Source organism: Aethalodelphis obliquidens, unplaced genomic scaffold (genome assembly GCF_003676395.1).
Source record: "Aethalodelphis obliquidens isolate GAN/ISIS:26980383/991018 unplaced genomic scaffold, ASM367639v1 scaffold34, whole genome shotgun sequence".
Classification (NCBI taxonomy): Eukaryota; Metazoa; Chordata; class Mammalia; order Artiodactyla; family Delphinidae; genus Aethalodelphis; species Aethalodelphis obliquidens.
The window spans coordinates 20464093-20486643 of NW_020837978.1; the positions used below are offsets into that span (position 1 = coordinate 20464093).

At 42.4% G+C, this 22551-nt stretch overlaps 1 protein-coding gene across 7 annotated transcripts in view; it reads left to right on the forward strand.

Annotated features, from left to right (window-relative positions):
- CARMIL1 (capping protein regulator and myosin 1 linker 1) overlaps positions 1–19828 on the forward strand; it is a 315566-nt gene extending 295738 nt beyond the window's left edge. The window contains exons 33-38 of one of the 7 annotated variants that reach the window (XR_003437580.1): positions 2845–3280; positions 6896–6977; positions 8722–8925; positions 10104–10244; positions 12305–12492; positions 12832–12939. Coding sequence is in view for 5 of the 7 variants with exons in the window: in XM_027128533.1 (XP_026984334.1) it covers positions 2845–3280; positions 6896–6977; positions 8722–8925; positions 10104–10244; positions 12829–12978; positions 18783–18919 (1150 nt within the window). In the remaining 2 variants the exon portion in view is untranslated. The other 6 variants (XR_003437579.1, XM_027128533.1, XM_027128534.1 and 3 more) reach the window with 6 other exon arrangements.
- Positions 19829–22551: the final 2723 nt, after the last annotated feature.

The window sequence follows — 22551 nt, forward strand, 5'->3', positions numbered from 1 at the left end:
TGCCATCTTATTTAGTTATGTCGTAACTGTTGGTTACATCAGTGTTTAATGTTTACTTCATTATAAGCATGTAAATATTCACAGCTAAGTTATACAGTATGGTATGATTACATTTCCTTTCCTGTACAACTCTTTTTAAAATTTTTATTGGGGTATAGTTGCTCTACAATGTTGTGTACAGCAGAGTGAATCAGCTATACGTATACATATATCCCCTCCTTTTTGGGTTTCCTTCCCATTTAGGTCACCACAGAGCACTGAGTAGAGTTCCCTGTGCTATACAGTAGGTTCTCATTAGTTACCTATTTTATACATAGTAGTGTGTATATGTGTCAATCCCAATCTCCCAATCCATCCCCCCCAACCTCCATGGTGTCCATACGTTTGTTCTCTACGTCTGTGTCTCTGTTTCTGCTTTGCAAATAGGTTCATCTGCTATACAACTTTTTGTTTTCCCTGGAGTTAACAATTGTCTCCTTTTGCATTTGCTTAGTTTTCTGTATTCCTATCTCTGACATATCTCCTAAGTCTCCAGTAGAGGTAGAAATTTCCCCAAGTCTTCTCAGTTTCATCTTCCTGGGCACATCCTTCACTGCTCTCTGATCGCCCCAGGGTGACCTGTAGGCCTCGTCCCCTGCTGTCCTCCTGGGATGTCCCTTCGCTGTCTGCTGGGGGCCTCCCCTCGCTCATTCCTGTGTCTTTCCTGTTTCCTTTGGCCCGGTCGTCGTCTTCCTTATTACTTCACTCTCTTTCTGGTGCAGCACCTCCTCGGTTTGCTTGCTGAGAAAGGAAGCATGGGAAGTGAGTTTCTGAAATGCATATGTCTTGCATTTTGCTTAATAGTGTGACTAGGTATAGAACTCTAGATTGGAATCCATTTTTCTTTAGAATTTTGAAAACCTGGTCCCAGTATCCTCAAGCTTCTAGTTGCTCTAAGAATCCAGTGTCATTTTGAGTCCTGATCCTTTGTGGCTTGGTCTTTTTTTCCTCTTCTCAGGAAGCATTTAGGATCTTCTTTCTGCTCCTGGTATATTGACATTTTATGATGATATCCTCTGTGTGGGTTTTTTGATTTTGTTTTGTTGAAACCCATTTGCTAGGCACTAATGAGCCATTTCAATCTGGGAATTTATATTCTTTGGTTCTGGAGTTTTTCGTGAATTATTTCTTTTAAATTTCTTTGCTTTTGGGCTTCCCTGGTGGCGCAGTGGTTGAGAGTCCACCTGCCGATGCAGGGGACAAGGGTTCGTGCCCTGGTCCGGGGAGATCCCACATGCTGCGGAGCGGCTGGGTCCGTGAGCCATGGCTGCTGAGCCTGCGCGTCTGGAGCCTGTGCTCTGCAACAGGAGAGGCCACAACAGTGAGAGGCCCACGTACCACAAAACAAACAAACAAACAAACAAAATATATATATATATATAAATTTCTTTGCTTTTTCTCTATATTCTTTTTCTTAAACTCCCATTATTGTTTCCTCTATTAATCCACTAGTTTTGTTTTTTTTTTAAACTGTTTCTCTTCTATTTCTTCATTCTTTTTCTTAGCCTCCCCCCATCAACTTTCTGTGCGATTTCCTCAGTCTTCCAACCTTGAGTCTTCCACTTATGCTGTCACATTTTTCTATTATTCTTGTTTCATGGAGTTTATTAACATGTATACCCCCTGAATACATGGGAGATCCCAAGGGAAACAATAATTCCCTGAAATGGCCCACACTGCCACCTTAAATACCATCTTCAGCTAAAGACAGAAGATGAGGTTGGGGACAGTTTGGGGAGGTTATCCTGAACCAGATAAACAAGGGTAAGGTCGTTATGCAGGTTTAAGTCCCTGCCTTCTCCATTGATACATTTCTAGGGATTTAGTGATTCTATTTTTCCTGGTACTGAAAGGAATACACCCTTACAAATGGAGATTTTCCTTAGAAATGTAAATTTCTCTTACAGAAAGGTAACTACTCTGTTTTCAGAGCTTCTCCTGTGTCTGCTGTTCCTTAAAAATAATCAGCCTCAAATAATCCTGTGCCAAAGAGGCGTATTTCGGGGTGGCACATTCTGCTCCCCTTCCCCTGAAATCCATTTGCTTCAGGGCCTCCCCTACTAATGCTTTAGAGGTCAGCTTTCCCAGATTAAGTCAGTTTTCACTCCTAACTATTGTGGCTTCCGAACTGTTGCTTTTGCCTTTTCTCCCCCCTGGGGCTTATGCCTTCTTTTTTTTTTTTTCAATTCCTTACTGGGATTTTCCTGGGGACTCAAGGAGCTAAACGGGTATTCATCCTTCCAGCTTTAAGTGAAAGGCAGTGATGATACCTCCCACTCAACCTACATCATTTACACTTTCTCCCCATCCATTTCCTGACAAACCTCTACCAAAGCTTACTGTCCGCTTTTTCATGTTGTTGCCTCTTGCAGTGGTATTACATTTAAGCAGGGATCCGGATCTTGGTTTGAGCACTTAGGGCGGGATTTCAGATGTTATCTAATGACCGGGGAAGGATTTTAGGGGCTTAAGGGGAAATCTGGCCCTTCCAGTGCCCGCCAAATTAAATAAGGCAGTCCGTCGCCCACCTGTGTCTTGGGTGGAGCCACCCTTTCTGGAAGCTCTCTGGAGCATTTAAACATAAACTCCACTCCGCTCTCAGTCCTCCCAGTCACATCAGATTCCCATTGTCGATTTGTGTGGATATGATGATATCCAACGTTCCTATTTCCAAAGTCAGCTTTTCTTTAAATGCTTCAGAACGGTTGCCGTGTAAGCAGCGATCTCCCTGTTTCTGTTTTGACTGATTCTTGCTGGAGCGTTAATTACAGTAAACCCAACAGGATTTGTTCTTTTGAATCACAGGAGAGGGTCAGCAAGAGGCTCAGAGTCCCATGAGCTTAGTGAAGGAGGAGACGAGAAGAAAAAGCGAGACTTTCGGAAAAGTGGCTTTCTCAACTTAATCAAACCCCGGACCAAACCTGAGCGGTCACCAGCGGTCTTGATGACAGAAGAACTCTCCTCTCCAAAGGCAGGAGTCAGAAGTCCAGCTGTGGACACCCCCAGGAAGGACACGAAGCCAGCCGAGCACAATGGCAGTGCTGATCGGGTAGAGGAGATCAAAACACCTGACTCCCTAGAAGAAAGTCAAGGGGAAGACGTGGGGAAGGTGGACCGGAGTGAGAGCAAGGGCAGCCCCCAAGGAGGGCGAAGGTACAGGGTCCAAGTGATGGGCAGCGGGCTGCTGGCAGAGATGAAGGCCAAGCAGGAGATGAAAGCCAAGGCTGCTTGCTCACTGAAGGTAAGGGAGGAGGGTCTGTTTTGACTTGGTTGCCTTTGTCGTTTTTGTCTCCACTCGGTTTTTATGGGCAAGACAGGTGCAGAAAAATAACCTGTGGGTTAAATAAAAATCCGAAAACAGGCCTTTTTCCTAAAGAACCCGGAACACAGATCAGAGGGCCTGGTCTTCCCATGTTTTCCCGCTGGCATGAGGGTCACGCTCTCCAGGAGAGCCTCAGCCCGGGAAGGCCAGGCAGTGGCTGAAGGTCCACGGGGCTTGTCTCACCTGCTCAGGTGCTCCTGTGCGTGTCATAGAAACATGTGACAGCTGTGCCAGGGACATGCCCCACTTTTGGGAAAGACTGTCTGTTGAATCCAAACAGAGACCTGAGGGTGATTGGAGATAGGAAAGCTGACAGAGGCAAATAAAATTATTGAAACCAGATTCTAGTTATATCAGGGAGATCTGTTTTTCAGTTATTTCAGAATTTATGTCCTTTTCCAAACCTGAAAGTTCCTTGCTAGATTCCAGGCTTAAAAGTCAAAGTATTGTTAGAATTAATTGAATACTTGACCATTGGGATATGTTGTCTATTGCTGTGAAGAAGCACTTTATCATTTAAGAATTGCTGAGTCCCCCCAAAATCTGACATAATGCATTACTTACTTTCGAACTTTTTAAAATATAAGTTGCGTATTTTTTTTTCTCCTTTTACCTCTGTTTTTTCCGGCAGCTGCTCGAGGATTGTATCCTTATTGTGATCACGAAGATTAATATGTTTAACCCAGGTTTTGGTCACTATCAGCTCACTATCCTGAGCTCTTTTATGTTTGTAAAACTGGGTTCTCTAATGAAGGGAAAATTGCACATCGATTTTTATTTGAATCAGAATAAAATAGTTCATCCCAATGAACCCTTGATTTTCAGAAAGTAAATGGTTAACTGTTTACCAGGACATGCAGGGCTGTTTTATATTACTTCTAAACAACTGATTATTTTTTCATTAAATCCTGCACCCTGCATGATTTTACAGCTGTTCACCGTAGTTCTTCCGCCAGCACCATCGTTATCTAGCAATTTTCTAGTTACGCATCCCTCCTCACTCACCCATTAGCCCGCAGAGAAGAGCTGAGGGGCTGAAACTACACTCTGTTAACATGGGAGGCGTGTTGTGGCCTCACTGGTCAGAATTCTGAACACTGTGACCACATCATTGGTGAGTCACACACCCAAGGATATGTTTACATTTTAATCTGTTTCATAGACTTTCCTTACAACAAGGGATGTGCTGTTCTCACTAATGAGCGGTTTATTTTTATCACTGTTTCCATTGATGAATAGCAGCCTTTTGGTAGAAAGATGAGAAGTGTTGGAGGGTTTTTTTCCAGGTGCTTTGGATTTGATAAACTGGCTCCAAGTGACAAAATTCTTAAGGTTTAATTTGTTCAAGACTTATACTAATGATCTTTGAGCACCATCTAGTGTCTATTAAAACAAGAATAAAAATCCTTAGTATTTAAAATTGGAACCAGTCAAGGGTGTTCTATCAGAACTATAAAATAATGAGAACGTGTTTTGAAAATTAGTTTTACAATATTTTCCCCTAAAATTCCATGACTGTGTTCCCTATAAGGTTAGCAACATAGGCACCAGAAGGGAATATACTATGATAAAAAAATATAATATATGTGTGTGAATGTATATATATAGCCTTCACTTTCATCTGGAGTAATTCTCTTCACACTACTTACGTTTAATATGTGTTTATTTAAAAATACATATATTTTCACAGAAAGAACTGTGAAAATGAAAGTATGGTTATTATTTATTAACAAAGGAGAGTAACAGGTATTGAAAGCTTAGCGGCCACATCTTTTCTCCTGGGGCCACCTCGTCAGCTGCCTGCACTCAGAGACAATTGACTTCAGGTTATTTCATCCTCATTCCGCACAGGCATTTTGGGGATTTATAACTACCTCAGAAAGCCTGGAAGGAAAAAGTGAAAACAACTCCTAGGATTAGATTTTAAATGTAGGCAAGTGAGGTGCCCAGGGTATAAAATTTAAGGAGGCCCTTACTCTCAGATGCCAGCCCTGCACTTGCATGAGCCTAAAAGGCAGTTTCTCCTTAAGCAAGGCGCTCAGGGCACAAACTTAACTTCTCTTCATTCCTGGCCCTGTTTAAATACTCCACTTTATCATTTTTATCTGAGCTTGGATACCCACGCCCCTGCCTTCTAAGAAGCTATAAAAGGCTAGGTCAGGCACTCTGCATCTGAGGACCGGTTTGGCCCAGCCTCTAGACGGCTTGGGGGCTGGGGGGGGGGAGTAAAGCGCCCCCTGCTGGTTTTGGCTGGCAGTTCATGGCTAGCCCCTGGCCCTGCGGACTTGCGTCAGGACTCAGAGGGCTCCACGTGCTGCCCCTGGCACGGGGCTTCCCTTCCTTGGGGTCACTTTTCCATAATGTCAAATAACGTGCCGTTCTCGCTGTGGTACTTGTGTACACACTTCCTCTGAGACCTCAGTAACCACCACTAGTGAAAGTGGAACTTCCATAGGCTCGCTGAGAAATCCCTCGGCACTCCTGCCACGCTCCCCCTCCCTCCTGACACAGCTGGCACTCCCGGCGGATGCGCAGCTGTGGCAGATTGTAACGAGGCAGATCTCAACTGTGTTTGAGATCATCTCTCCTGTGTCATCGGAAACAATTTAAAGCTCGGAACTGGCAGCAGATATTTGCTTTTTAGGTTTGTCAGAAGCGTGAGTTGAGCAGGAACCGGCAGGCCGAAGCTCGAACTGTCTTAGGAATCTTCATGCCTCCTGGTCCACCCGCCCCGCTTTTTTTGTTTTTTAGACGGGAGGCAGGTGTGGGTCATCTCTGCCAATAGGGTTCTCGGGTATCACTGAGCAAACGCTAGCCTTTGTTTTTGTTTTTTCGTATCTTTTTTGTGTCTAAATGCCTCACGCTCTTGTGGACTTCCTGCCCCATAAAGCAGAGGCTGATTCCTCCCTCGCCATCTCACCTTCCTTGTCTTTGCCATCATAAACTCTTCCCACCTGCAGATTTAAAAAAAATTAATTCAGACCTATTTATACTTGCCTCTCCTAAACTATAGACGTGTGTCTAGTGCTTCTGCCTCAGTGGCAGGGAAGACCCTGCCCATTTCAGGCCCCTTCCTACCTATTTTGTACACTGAGGTTGGGAAGGTTTCCACTGCTTTTAGATCAGTGGAACCCAATCTGGAGAGGGTCCTGGAAACAATTAGAATATCAGTGCCCCCATCACGTGGAGCCTCAGGGGCTGCAGAGCCCGCCTAGGTGTTCAATCAGAAAAACAAGAGACGGCACCACGCCCACTGGCTCCCTGTGGCCCCGCCCCTCTGTCCATGGGGAGCATCCTGAGGGAACTGGCCGCACCTTGGACCCCAGAGCCCTGATTGTAAACACAGAACAGAGCATGTCTCATGGTTTCGTCCCAGCAGCAGAGCCTCAGGGAGATGGGGAGGTCGGACACAGTCAGTGTAATGACAGTAGAGTTAAGGAGCCATTATTTGTTGCCAGTTATTATCTGCTTTGTTCTTTTTCTTACACTTTAAAAAACTGTGCACTTTTGGGGCGGGGCACTTGAATTTTTTAGAAACTTGGAAATGATGCCATCTCCCAGGATTCTTCCAGCCTGGCCTTGAGCAGCACAGAACGGTTGGATGGAGGTGGGGCAGGTAAGTCAGGCCATTGCCGTCACCCCCTTAAGAAAAACACGGTCTGATTCCATGCCTCAAATGTGATTGACAGAAGGCAAATAAAGATGGAGAGCAAGGATGGGCCTCTGTGTTACATGGTCTCAGCTTTCACCTAAAAGACCACAGCCCTTCACCTGCCCGACACCTCCCACCATAGTAGCCTGGCACCTGGGCAGGGCACCTTTCCCTGTTTCCTAAAGGGAAGAGACTTCATTGAGAAGAACTCCTAAACTGTGGGCATTTGTACATTATTCATGCTGGTTACTTCATTTCCTTGTTCTGTTCATCATGGCTGATGAATTAATTAAATTAATTAATTATGGAAGTATAACTGACCTACAACACTGTGTTAGTTCCAGGTGCACACTACCGTGATTTGATATTTCTATCACAAAATGATCACCATGATAAGTACCATCTGTCACTGTACAAAGTTATACCAAAATCACTGACTGTATTCCCCATGCTGTACGTTTCATCCCTGTGACATTTATTTTGTCCCTGGAAGTTTGGACCTCTTAATCTCCCTCACCTAATTTCACTCATCCCTCTACCCGTTTCTTCTCTAGAATCCACCTGCTTGTTTCCTGTATCTATGAATCTGTTTCTGTCTTACTGATGATTTAAAAATAGGCCATACGTGGTATATGGGAGGAGGCCCTTTAACTGACATGAGGGGATGCTCTTTTCTTTCAGCTTGAATATTCCTGAATATCCGATTTCCTTTGACCCTCGGACTTTTCAGGTGCAGAAAGAGAGTAAGATACTTTAGATGCACACTGGCGAGTAACTTGTAAATTGTGCAGAAATTACCTCATTTTACTGTTTGACGTTCTTGTGTTTGGCTTTAGCATCTTCATAAGGTAAGAGTTGGGCTAAAACTCATATTCAACTGGCTCTTTTTTGCCTCTTATCTGGATAATTAAGGCAGCAAAAGCTATGGAGGCGGGGCATGAGCTGATACTCCTGGAGTGGTTCTCACTAGACTTGAGGTTCTGGGCATCGGCACAGCGCTCCTCTCCCAGGACCTGCAGCCAGACCCCTAACTGATTGTGCTCCAGAACGGAGGCACCTGCACTTGGTTAGACCTGTACCTTGTGCCAGATCTAAGGAAGATCTGATGGCTTCAAATGGATTGAGGCCTGCTCTCCCCCTATACACTCATATGGACATGTGCCCTATTAACTATGAGGCTCGTCATCTCTGGAATAGTCAGGGGTGATCGGAAGAGCACCACCAAATTCACCACTTTTCTAGCAAGAATTTTTGTCTTCCACCAGGGTGTTCTGATTCTGAAAACATGCTAGAATAGCAATGTTCCTGTTCTAAAATATCTTTGATGACAGATACAGAAAAGAAACTAGTGGTTACCAGTGGGGTGATGGGTGGGAGGAGGGGCAAGATAGGGATTAAGAGGTATAGACTGCTAGGTACGCGATAAGATACAGGGCTGTAACGTACAGCACAGGGAATATGGCCAATATTTTATAATACGTTATATATGGAGTATAATCTATAAAAGTATTGAGTCACTATGTTGTACACATGAAACTAATATAATATTGTAAGTCAACTATACTTCAATTAAATAAAATATCTGATGAGAAATGACAAGAAACCATTATAGCAGTTTGCACCAGACCTCTACCTTCAAAGGACTGGTTTTTTTCACCTTTGAGTTTTTACAGTGAAGTGCTTTTTGTACCCATTTTCATTTTAAAAGTGCCTAAAGTGCATCCAGAGAACCGCTTCGGTTTGGGAACACCAGAAAAGAACACCAAAGCAGAGCTCAAGGTGGAGGCGGGCTCCAGGTCCCGGAGCCTTTCCAGCAGGCCCACCAGCCCGAAGCCCCTCCTGCAGTCCCCCAAACCCAGCCTGTCGGTGCGGCCCACCATCCCGCAGAAACCGAGAACCGCCTCGCGGCCTGGTAAGGGTTTTGCTGGTCAGGAAGTGACACCACGACCGGGCCTCCACAGCTGGTTTCCAGGGCGGCTGGTGAACGTGGAGGGGGCGTGTGTGCGGGAGGGGCCATGAGAAACCTGCCACAGTGACAAAGGCTGAAGGGTGCCTTCATTCAGCCCTGAGGTCACCCACTCAGGGACTGTCCTTGCGCTCAGGGCTATGGCTCGTAGGCAGGATGGATAAAGCAGCCTCGTGGGGTGCTGACCCCTTCACAGGGCTCAGTGTAGCTTTCTGAAAGCTGTGTCCTGGTGCTCCGACCCTTCAGAAGGCCACAGTTTAAGGATGAGGGCCACAAATAGGGAACGCATAAGTTGCTGTGTTTTTAATCCCATAGCCTGTGAAATATTTAGGGTTTAGAACAGGGCTTGGCAAACTATGGGGCTGTTTTTGTAAATAACATGTCATGGGCACACAGCCCTACCGTCTATGTATACCACAGCCCGGCCCACACACACACCAAACTGAGAATTACTTTGCTGGTGATAGAGCAGAGAAAGGAGTGCAATGCAGTTAATCCTTTCAATTAGACTGAAACCGGACGGCCTTTAGAATTAAGAGACGAGAGTTCTAATCCTACCTATTTTGCCATCTTTTTAGCTTAGCAGGTCATTCGATCTCTCCAGTTATACGGTGCTCACCACAGTCCTTTCTGGTTCTCAAAGTGCATGATTCTAAGTTATTCTTACTGATCTCAGTATGTGTGTGTAGGTACGTGCACCTCCACTCCTGGAAGCGCAAATATATATTATATACATGTGGTGACCACTTTACTGGATTTGACAACAGGTAAAGGCAATGGGTTATAACTATCACGTATTTTAAGAGAATCAAAGAGCCTCTGTGTTTGAGGCAGAGGGAGTGTTCAGTTCACTTACAGTCTAATTTTCAAATACCAGCTCACTGAAATTGAAATTCTGTATGCAAGATAGATTCACATCTGCAAATTTTAACTCTTCGTAAGTTTTCATTATTTTTCTCTCTATTGTTTACTTCACTGAGCTATGAAGCTAGTTTTTGGCCAGAAAAATTCTCTGCTGCTTTTAAAAAGATTATTAGTCATTTGTTTTTAAAGATTAACCCAGCTTATAGCTTTAGGAATCCAGTTTGTGAGACAGGTTGATTCATGTCTTTGTGTCTCCGTAGAGGACATCCCAGACTCTCCATCCAGCCCGGATTCCCCTAAAGTCGCTCTTCTTCCGCCTGTCCTGAAAAAGGTTCCTTCGGACAAGGAGAGAGAGAGCCAGGGCAGCCCACAGCCCAGTCCCAGGACGTTTTCCCGGGAAGGTAAGACATGTTTTCTCTGAGTGAGCTCTCCGTAAGGAGAGTCATTTCAAGCGGAAGGAATTAATCTTGGACTCAACTTATATCCTAGAGTTTGTCGGTCAGCTCAGCGTCCCTTGGATTAAGTTTTGGAACCAGTGCAGTTCTTTGTTCAGAAACTTGATTCAACATTGTTGGTGACACTGGGTCTTACAGGAGGACCATATACAGGGAATAAAAGCGTAACGGAGACACTCAGCCCAAAGATCTTTGTAATAATCATCTCTAGATGCTCCTGAACTCCCAGTGTGTTAGAAGTGCACACATTGTTTTGTGACTCATTTGGTTGCTACCTGTAGGTTTCTAGGTCCCATCGCTGCTCAGAAGAGCTCCCCCTGGTTGTCAGTCACCTTGTCAGTCACCGTTGCTGTGGTTCAGGAGCGGCTCACGCAGGCCTGGGAGACCCTGTGGCTAGTTAGCTCGCTCAGTCGTGAGGTCAGATGAGCCTCATTCTCAGAAGTGTGTCATCTGCGTGGATGCTCTCAGCGCATCATGGCACCAGTGTGTTCCTCCTAATTTGCTGAGGTGGGAGCAGAACAAGGTAGTCCCGGGACTTGAATCTCATCTCCCAGAATCAGATCAAATGTCGGTATCAGTGGAGGCGAGGTGTGTTCGGGGCGTCTTCCGCACCCCACCAGGTCTTTCCCCCACTCCTCCCATTCTGTTCAATGCACAGTTGCCTTTAGGGTTCTGTCCTTCATAAAGTGTAATGTAATTGCCATCTCTAAGCCCCACCTCTAAAGAAATTCTAGAGCCATCATCACCCATGTCCAGATAGCTCTGAGTGTGGTTTGGAGTTGCTTGGTTTTATTTTATTGTTTGATGCTTTAGAATTCTTTGACCGCTCTGACATCTTCCTCCCTTGGGCCATTTTCTTTTCTTCATGATGGTCTTGGGTTGAAGTTCATAGAAAGTGTTCGTGAGTACTGTCTTTGTTAATTGGGAGTCGAATGAAAAAGAACACAGCCTGCTTTCTCATCTCCATTCTGCAGATTTCCTTGGTGGGTGCAAGCTTCACTCACCTGTTGGCTATACATTTAAAAAGGTGGGGTTTTTGACCAAAGCTGACAGACCACTTCTGTCAGAGAAACTAAAGCCATGAACAATGGCTGACACGTATAGTCATTTCACACAGGGTAATCAGTAAATACAGGGCTTGGTGTTACAGCCACGGCCTTTGGAAGTCTCGGTGTAGGAAGAGGAAACTTTGGTGGTGCCAGGTCAGAGGGACTGGAGCCAGCGAGTGTCCTGATAGGACCACTCACACCACACAGCCCCACCCCTCATTTGCCCTTCTTTCTGCCACTGCTGACTTTGCATCTTTACTTACAAGGAAGCTTTGAAAATGCCTGAGAGAATTTTGTTGGAGAGAAATAGGGAGGCATGGAGGGGTGGTAGGGGTAAGTAGGAATGCTCACCTCATCAAAAAGCCATTGGAAATATGGAAGGATTAAAAAGAAAGGGGGAGAAGGTTGAACAAGAAATAATTGCTTAACATTTTTGAAAAATGATGTTTTCTAAGACGCCTGGCTATATGATCAGACAAGGCCTAGAGTCACCCGCCAGCCTCATGAGTAACAGCACGTACCATGGAGCCTCTGGTTAACGGAGCGGGTGAAATACTGGATGCTGCTCGTGTGCTCGTTGCTGCTTTGAAAAATTCAGGTGTTCTTTCCCCAGGAACTTAGGAATGAATGAGTTGCTTCTCAAACATTTCATAGCTTCAGGGATAGATGTTTGATTCCCTTCCTCACTCCCCCCAGCAGCAAATACTATGGATGGTTCGTGACCCCATCTTTCCAGCTAAAGACTGTAGAGCCGGGGAGACCACTGCTTTCCCCTCTGGCATCCAGGATAAGTTAGTCACCGAGATCATTCTGATGGTGTCGCTTGATACTGAAATTGGACTGAAAATCTAGGTGAGGTCTGAGCACAGTTTGTAAGATACTGAAAGTGGACTGAAAATCTAGGTGAGGTCTGAGCACGGTCTGTACATGTCTGAGGTGGTAATATTTTGATTTCAGTTTATTTTTCAGCTTGTCCACTAAGCTGGCCCAGGAAGGAGAGCCCTTGTGAGCCCTCTCTTTTTCTTTAGAAAAATGTTCCTGCTGTGCTCATTCCTATTTTCTTGTACATGATTCATGCTGGTTACTTCATTTCCTTGTTCTGTGCCTCCCTTTGGACTAGCGTGCCCAACTCATTTCTGAAACAGGTAAATGGCTGTGATTCTTCTGGATTATTCCATAGTGAATGTGACTTTCGTTAATCCGTCTTGGGATCGAAATGGTAATGCGGGGGCCTTTTTATTAGTATCTTTTGGGGGCAGACTCAGCGCTCACCTCATTTTGCACGACATTTCCATAATGTTGGCTGTTGAATTCTGTAGATAATGGTATATCTGTTCAGGACCAACACTGGAGGTTCCTTGAATCTTAAGTGGGGTGGGTAAGCTGATATTTAAGTTTTATAGATTAATATTTTTTAATATTAATGTCAACATTGATGTTATTTGCTACTACAAAGGGTAAAATGAATCCCTTTTCCTCAGTAGTGCAAAGAGGAGATTATTACAAAAGGCATTCAGATCATGACAGTGGCAAGCCTTCCAGTAGAGGGAAAAGACCTTCAAAACTGTACTCCACCATTGCAGAAGAGGAAGTGAATGCAATTGGGCACAGGAGGTCACAGCCAACAAATGGTTAGAGTCTTCAATTATCATCCCTCACTGTCCCAAAGCTTATGAACTGGCACTAACAAAAACAAACTTTAATTGAGTAACTTCTATCCTGGGACTGGGTCAGGGATTATTCATAAACTGTTTTTTTTTTTCCTAAATGGCAACGGGATGGTCCTTCCATTGGGGGCAAAAAGTATTGACTTAAAAATCTAAATTTAGAAATTCTTATGAGGAGGATCAAGTTACTTTGGAGTATGGTGACTTGTCCTTTCAAATTTCTGTGATCCTGGAGGTTTATTTTTATATTCAGGGTCATGTCTCCTATTCTCTCCCTTTCTCTCTTTACTCTTCTCTTAGATTTCCACTGGGATGGGGTCAGAAATTCTTAGAGTAGCACAGTTTACCCTTTAGAGAATGTTGGTCTAACACCTTACCTTACACTCTTTTAGGGAAGGATGCACGTGATCTTTTAGCAGACATTTTATGACCCTTTAGTAAGAAAGGAAAAGTACCAATTAACTTTTCAACCTCTAGGAACAATTTATACTATTTCACAGCAGTTACTCAATAACTTCTCTCTGCCGTTTGACACTGTAGTAAATTCTGTAAAGTTATTTTCAGGTGAGGACAGTCCTAGGAGAGAAAAAGGAGACAGATTTTAAATCAGCTTTCGTCTCCAATGGGAAATTTTAGAACAAGCACTGCTGATTCAGAGAGGAAATGGCTTTTCTATGACCATTCATCATCTCCCTGGTTAATAACTTTTTATAAATATGACTTGAAAAGTCTTTTAAAGGAAATTTTAGTATCATAAAAGAAAAAGAATATAAAATTCTGGTATGTGAAATTTCCTTAAGGGACTTTTTCCCTTAGAAGGCGGCTTTTATTTCTTTCTGTAAAACTATCAGAGGTTAACATATGATGTTAACATATGAGTGCCTTGGCTCCAGGGATAAAGTGCCCACAGCCACGCAGTCTAGCCATAACCCCACATCCCTCAAGAGGGAAGGGCACTGGAAGTGACCTTATAATAGGGATAATTTCCCTTTATTTTAAAAGGCTAAACCATTCTCAAACTTTAGCACTTGATTATTGATGATAAACCTCTCCCACCTTAGAGCTTAGTAGCCCAGTGAGTTATGATTTCTCAAGTAGGAACTACTGTCTTTGAGGACTTTCCTCGACAGATTTAAACACAAAGAAAACATCTACCAGCCCCCCACGAGCAACAGCATTTGGAATCAGCCTTCTTGGCCAGTACTGTTGGATGAGCCATGTACTCTGACTTGCCTGGAGGCCCGGCGCACACTAGCCACATGACAGGGTGGAGTTAAGGACATGCCCACCACATAAAGCGAAGTCCGTAGTCTGTAGATACGCATGGACCATTCTGTTTGGGCCGAGCAGCACTTGCCCTAGAGGAAACCAACCAGCTTGGTCCTTCACTTTTAAAGTACTTCCTTTGTGGTAGGTGTGTTCATAGACACACGATTACAGTAACTCTTTTCCCTGCAAGAGATTTTCTAAGAAAATCACTTGTCTTCAAGTCACAGAAAAATTACATAAATGAACACCTAAAACACTTATCTTCTGGAGAGAATTAATTCTTAGAGTATATGAAATCAGAAGTTTTGATAAGGACACCCAAGGTTACATAGATTTTGGAAATTTACATTTGAACTATTGCATCAGTTGACTCATCTCACTTGTTAGTAACAAAGCACCCTTGATACAAAGTAATGTTCCTTCTTCAAGAGGCCACTAGAGCACTTTATACAACACACAGACGAGGAGCCCGCCTGCCAGTACCACATGGATCAGCCAGCGAGGCTTTGAGTTAAACTAAGATGAAGCCAGAGATAAGCCAAATCCTAGACAGGCGAGAACTTCTGTGTCTCTCTGATTTTTTCATGACCTCTTTGTGATGGGCTGCATCAAATTTTGATGGAATTCAATAGGACCATCTTGATTTGCTTTGCTGCCTTGATTTCTTGAACTATGGACAGGAAACCAAAAATGTAATTTTTACGGGAGCTTCAATTAAAGTAATTTTATGTATAATATTTTAATCCTGTTTTGTTAGTGCCGATTCCCAGCACTTGTCTTCACCCCTGAGAACTGCGTAGCAGTCTTTCTGCATAGTTTCCTGGTTAACCAATAGCGTTCAGCAGAGCAATTCTGTTAAACCACAGTGTGTACTTTTCTTTAAGAACAGCTTTGTTTATGCTAAAATAGCTTTCTTATTTTCCTAAATGTATGCGTGAAACAGAGGCTATTGTTCTCAAAGCATGCTACCTATTTTTATCATGATTATTATGTTTTAATTGTGTGGCTATTTTAATATTGATGTGACAGGTAAAATGCTTACTTTCTTTTCCTGGAAGTACTTGTAACTGCATCAAGTGATATGCATTTCATATCATTTCCTCGCTACGTTTACTCATAAGCTGTGATGTTTTCATTAGAGTATGTCCTATTTTCTTGAAGAAAATAGTTGGTTTTGGCTTTGTATGCATTGTAATGTATTCTATTTGTACAGGCCATCTTATTGTGAGATTCCTTTTATATATATCACTTGCTTCTTCCATAATTCAGCCTATAGCCAACAAATATTATTGTCTGTAAGCCAGTGCTCTGTTCCCCATTTTTCACCAGATCTGGGTTCTACTACCCCTACGTGAATTCTTCAAAAGAAATTTAATGGTTGGTTGGCACTTTGGGCCCTTGCCAGAAAGTATTAAGAAACCAGGGCCGACTACTGAGTATTATTTTAAGGTCATCATAATGTTTTCTCCTGGGAAATATGGAGGTCAGTGGAGCTTAAAATGAAGAAAAGCTCAAATTTTTATATGAATCTCTAATTCTGAATTTATATGCACATTTCAGAAGCTTTAAAATTAGCATATATATGTATTTGCATATATATATATATATATATATATATATATATATACGCAAAATCAGATCATCTTCAAGAATGACAGATTTCACATTTGAGCCTCTCTAGGCCAGTTATCGCCACTGTAGATAGGATATGAATATACATGGAGTGTCTGTTGAATACATTGCCTGTTTACTTACTCAGGTATCTTTTATAATTTTAATGGTACCTGGAACGGTAATAAATATGTGTATAGACATATATAGAGATGTTCCAGCACTTTACAGTATAAAAGAAATTAGATTGTTTTACTGCACTTCTTTAATGTAAGAATTCACACATTAAAGCAGGCTGCCTAAGAGTCTAAATTCAGAAATATTGAACCTACTTCAATATAATTGTAATTAACATCCTAATCACATGCAATCAAATAATGCTGCCTAAAGGCTGGAAAACAAGCCTGACAAAGAACATTCCCCCTACAAAGTTGTTTGCACTACTGTGTGCTTTGGGTTCCAAACTCAAAGTTAGTTGTGCAACTAGTTCCTTGATCCCACCATGCCTCAGTTTTCCTATCCAAGAAAGGTGCCTACCTATGATACAAAGAAAATGTCAGCCTGGTACTAGACTCATTGTCACATTCCCAATTGGTAGAGTTAAATCAATGACAGTGAATATGTTTAGAATAAATTTTTAGATAATGGTACCACCCTAGTGAACTGCTTTGACAGTCCCCCAGAAAGAGCATGTCATTATTCCTCTCAGTGACTATGTCGGACAAATTAAAATGTTTGCTTTCATGACTGGTACCAACTCAGAAACCAGCCTGTTAACTTGCCCCCCGCCCACTCCCCATCCCTGGAGGACTCAAATACTAGTGTCACTTGGATGGAGGCTAAAGGACAATCTTACTTTTTGCAGGGAAGATTCCTGTGTTGGATTTCTCTCAGTTTTGCTTAGCCCTGGTCCAGGGTTCTCGGTTTTTATCTGTGACAGAAACATATTTGATTGCGTGAATTTCTCCATTTTTAGAGAGTAGTCTGATGTCATATCATGTAACATCAATTAGACCTGGGATTTCGAGGAAGCCTAAAATATTGGGAAGGATGAAAAGTTTTAATCTAAGAATAAAAGCTAATATGTTTGCTCTGAAAACAAATGAGCAATGCATCACCATACTTATTTCTTCCTTAGAGCTTGTAGTGTTGGAAATTTTTGAGTAATACTTACTTTAGTTTTAAAATGAATGAATAAAATTTCCTAGCAGTTTTCACTAGTAATGCTCTACTATGAGGTTAGATTATTTATTGCACAGTATTTCAAGATGAAAATATTATAAATTTTCTCTATTAACTCCTGTTCATAATACACACACAAGTTGAGAACTTAAATACTTTGAGTCTTATTGAATACTATCAAATTGGCTTTGTAATAAAGGGCAAACTATTTATAGAAAATTATTTACTTTTCCAAAACCTGGCTTGTTAACAACTTTCAAAGGACCAAACAAACACATTTAATTTTTTTACCCAATGCAAGCTAAAAAATAAAAATATATATCATTTTTTCATTGCTTTTCCCCTCCATCTGAGAATTTTGCTCAAAGCTGTTGGGTAAAAAGAAGTCAAAAAATTTTTTTTAATTACTTACTTGTATGGTGAGATTTGAAAGTTTATCCTTTTCAGAATTGAGTAATTTCAATTTAATGTAATTAATGAAACTTAAATTTTTATTGTCTAGAGGTCAGAATCTGGCCCTGACAGCAGGAGTGGCAGGAGAAGTACTTTACTATGTTTGCATTTTGACTATTAGGTTTCATGAGCTTTCACTTCCTGAAACACCATTCTTTAGCAGAGTAAACATTTAATTATCCAAGATGAGTTTTTTAGCATAATGCTAACATCGAAATGATTAGAAGAATCAAATGAATCCTCTTGCTTTTCCAGGACTATGTTCCTGGCTGGATCATTTAAACTTCTGAGTAGTGAGGTAGCTGTACTCTTTCAAGCCACACAAAGTGCATGGGTTTGGTATTTTTAGCTTAAGTGGTGTCTCTACAATAGACTTGGTGAGTAATATTTAATAACCCTTAACAGTCATGCTGGAATGTGGCATCTGAACCTTTCCCAAGGTATAGTAGCAGTGAAGCTATGATCTAGTTGGAAAGAACATGGGCTTTGGAGAAAGATTTGGGTTAAATCCCGATTCCAAGTTTTATGGAACCTACCCCGTAGCTGTGAACAACAGAGCGCCTGGCAGGACACATCACAAAGGCTCAGTCCGGTGATTGTTCTCTCATTGCTTTGTAGAGACACAGCAGATCCTTCATATTTATATGTGATCGAAACAGGCAACAAAAATGGCAGTTCTTTTACCTGGAGGCTGGTTCCTAGAGGATTGAATATAGGCAGTATTAATTCATCTCTACAAGACTATTCATTTCCTAGCGAGTGAAACTGAAGTTTTCTAAGACATAGAAAACCCTGACAAGGATTACTAGGGCCTCTGCTTATATCCCGTCCCTGAAGCAGGGATGGCCAACCCTGAATGGTCCACCTCAGGGCTCTGCTTCCTGTGCTGCATGAGGGGGCAGCTGTGACTGAGGAGCTCACCTGGGGCACAGTGGCTTCAGTGCTCCTCCTTCCTGGCCTCTCCCTTCACTCCCACCCACACCCTCACCTCCTGGGGTCCTTGCCCTCAGATGGTCAACCACATCTATGAGAGGCTCACCCTCTCATAGACTGGGGTTTTTCTGTTTTGTTTTGTTGGTTCGTTTTTAATTTCTGTCTAGAGTCTTGAAATGTACTTGGCAAGTTGCTTTTGAGCAAGTTCATCCCGAACCCTCCCACTCTTCGGGGCCCCTGCATCTCACCCCATTACTGCTCAGGCCACTGGCATCTTCTTGTTCATCAACTATAATGACTTCCTTTCCTTTCTGTTTCAGTGTCCAGGAGAAGCTGGGGCCAGCAGGCCCAGGAGTGTCAAGAACAAAAGCAGTGGTCCTCCAGTAAAGATGGCCAGCAAGGCAGCAAATCCAGTGACTCTGGGGAAGAAGCAGAAAAAGAGTTTATTTTTGTGTAACGGTCACCCACGTAGAAGTCTTACCATGCGGGGTGCGTTTGCTGGCCATCAGAGAGGAACCAAGGGCAACACCTCTTCCTACTTCCTAAGCATCTTCTCTTGGTGCTTTTTCCTTTGTCCTTCCCCACCCCACCCCCCCCTCACCAAAACTGAAACAGATCCATCTCTCGGTAATCAAAGCACATGTCTGATCTTCTCCCAACCCTTAGCATTTGATTTCTATGCATTCCTTCATATGCCTTCAGTGAATGCCAGCAATTATCCCATGGGCCCTACTTGAATTTCTCTGAGGCAGCTACAGTTTGCCCTGTAAGATGAGTTGTGGGAGGTAAACAAAGTAACTGGACACAAACTCACAAGTAACACCATCCAGCTGACCCTGGGGTACTGCTGCACGTACCTGTGTCAAATCTGCACTTGACTTGATAGAGCAATTTATTCTTGATGTATGCAATTGCACACTGTAATTATATTAACAGAGCACACTAATAATTTGTATAAATTATATATATTAGATCTTGGGTATGGTTTTTGCATTCTCCCATGGGGAACTCCTTCCTTCCCGATGTGGAATTGTACATTTTAACTTGGTCTGGTGACCTTTGTGATACCATCAACAAGCGAGTTAAGAACCGAGTGAAAGGCCCGTGGCTGATTCTACCATGTGCCCAGATTAATGTATATAGTTGACTGGAATGAGGTTTTATGAATATTCATGTTTTTTGAAGGCCTTTAATTTCTGTCTGCATATTAGCTTTTAACGTGTGATTAAGAGAGACTACTTTAACACCTGTAAAAAAATCAAACTACTACTTTTGAAGACATTTCACAAATATTCACTTACATACGCGCTGAAGGTATTTTATGCATATGTATATTTATACCAATAAAATGATTTTACAAGTGGAACTGCGACTTTCTCCAGTGACTTTTTTAGTGAGGATTGGCTTGTGATGAACTTTGTTTTCCAAAAATCCACAATAACCACAGTTCCCAGATAATCAAAAACCTATTACATTCCAAGTAAATGCAACTTGCTAATTCCATGCCCTCCTCTCACCTTTGGCCAAAGGATGAAATTCATCAAAAGGTTATATTATGAGTGTCCAAGAGAGCCCACTCAGGCCAAATGACAGGGCCAGATGATGGAGTGGGGGCCTGAGTTGCTCAGAAAATACCAAGGCACTGTGAGATGAGCCGGACTACTGCTAGGAGGGGTCTGGGAATCTTCACCTAAGTTACAGACCATGGTTTTCCTACCGGTGCCATGTGCAAGCCCTAAACTAAGAATCAGCCTATCAGTAATTCACACCCCATCTCAATTATACCAAACAGGGGCCAAAAAAGCCAGGAATCACTTTGTTTTGAGGACGCTTCGTTGTATGGCTACATTGGGCAGGCTGACCTTCCAAATGTATTTTTCCTTAGTTTAACATTGGTTGGCCTGGGTCTACTTTGCAGAGGCCATTGGCCAGCAATTGGGCAGGCATGTGTCAGGTGTTGGAAAGAAGTCAAACTGCAATTAAAAAATGGCCACTGAAAATCCAGGAAGAGGATAACGGACACCTGGTTATTTACAATGGGGAGCTCCACCTGTCTCCACCTGTGGTAGAAAAGATGTTCTCATGCCTTTGATCCTGCCCCATGCTGGCTTGTTTCCCCATGTGATCCAGCTTCTGTTCAGTATCCACTTTAACACAGTATTCCCAGAGGAAATACTGCAAACTTGAAGGGAAAACAATGACTCATTTCTTTTTTGTGAAAGAAAATATATGGAAAAATTACAACAGAAAATCTAAGGAGGCAGGGCAGCCCTGGTTTTTCAAAAATGTTGCACCTGTCCTCAACCCCTAGTGTGCAAATCCTAAATTGAGATGGCCATGAAAAGATTTAGCATTTTTTACTTGCTAGATTAAAAGCACTGCCCAGGTGCGGTGGCCCTGCTGTAGAAACCATTTGGAGTTCATTCTCTGCCTGTTCCTCTTTTTTTCTTCAGAGCAAGAACATTAACCAACACCTTCTATAGATTGTTGAAGGAGCCCAGTGGGAGGTCTTGGTAGAGGCTCTAGATTATGTGGCTGACCCTCATGTCCACTCTATAAGGCGCTAAGGAAATAGAGGTTTCAGACCCTCAAGGATTGTCACTGCTGTGTTTGGAGTCCTGCTCTTCCTAAGGTACACAGTCAACTAGAAACCTGCATTCCCGACTCTCATTTAGCCCAGAACCCAACCCCTTAGTCAAACTGCTGAAGACCAGAACCGGGCCAGAACCCAACCCCTTAGCCTCCTTAACATCATACACAAAAATAAGCTCAAAATGGATTAAAGACCTAAATGTAATGCTGGATATTATAAAACTCTCAGAGAAAAACATCGGCAGAACACTCTGACATAAATCGCAGCAAGATCTTTTTTGGTCCACCTCCTAGAGTAATGGAAATAAAAACAAACAAATGGGACCTACTGAAACTTACAAGCTTCTGCACAGCAAAGGAAACCATAAACAAAATGAAAAGACAACCCACAGAATGGGAAAAAATATTTGCAAATGAAGCAACTGACAAGGGATTAATCTCCAAAATATACAAACAGCTCATGCAGCTGAATATCAAAAAACCAAACAACCCAATCAAAAAATGGGCAGACCTAAACAGACATTTCTCCAAAGAAGACATACAGATTGCCAACAGACACATGAAAAGATGCTCAATGTCACTAATTATTAGAGAAATGCAAATCAAAACTGCAATGAGGTATCACCTCGCACCAGTCAGAACGGCCATCATCAAAAAATCTACAAGCAATAAATGCTGGAGAGGGTGTGGAGAAAAGGGAAGCCTCCTACACTGTTGGTGGGAATGTAAATTGGTGTAGCCACTGTGGAGACCAGTATGGAGGTTCCTTAAAAAACTAAGAATAGAGCTACCATATGATCCAGCAATCCCATTCCTGGGCATATATCTGGAGAAAACCATAATTCAGAAGGATACATGCACCCCAGTGTTCACTGCAGCACTATTTACAATAGCCAAGACATCAAAGCAACCTAAATGTCCACTGACAGAGGAATGGATAAAGAAGAGATGGTACATATATACAATGGAATATTACTCAGCCATAAAAAAAAGAATGAAATAATGCCATTTGCAGCAACATGGATGGACCTAGAGATCATCATACTAAGTGAAGTAAGTCAGAGAAAGAAAGACAAATATCATATGATATTGCTTATATGTGGAATCTAAAAGGGTACAGATTAACTTATCTACAAAACAGAGTTACAGATGTAGAAAACAGACTTATGGTTACCGGGGGGTGAGGGAGAGGAAGGGATAAACTGGGAGACTGGGACTGACATATACACACTACTATATATAAAATAGATAACTAATAAGGACCTACTGTGTAGCACAGGGAATTCTACTCAATACACTGTAATGGCCTATATGGGAAAAGAATCTAAAAAAGAGTGGATATATGTATATGTATAACTGATTCACTTTGCTGTACACCTGAAACTAACACAACATTGTAAGTCAACTATAATAAAAATTTAAAAAATAAAAACTATATATAAAAAATTCTTTTTAATAAATAAAATTTAAAAATCCATGCTTTGAAGCAGCCTGGCC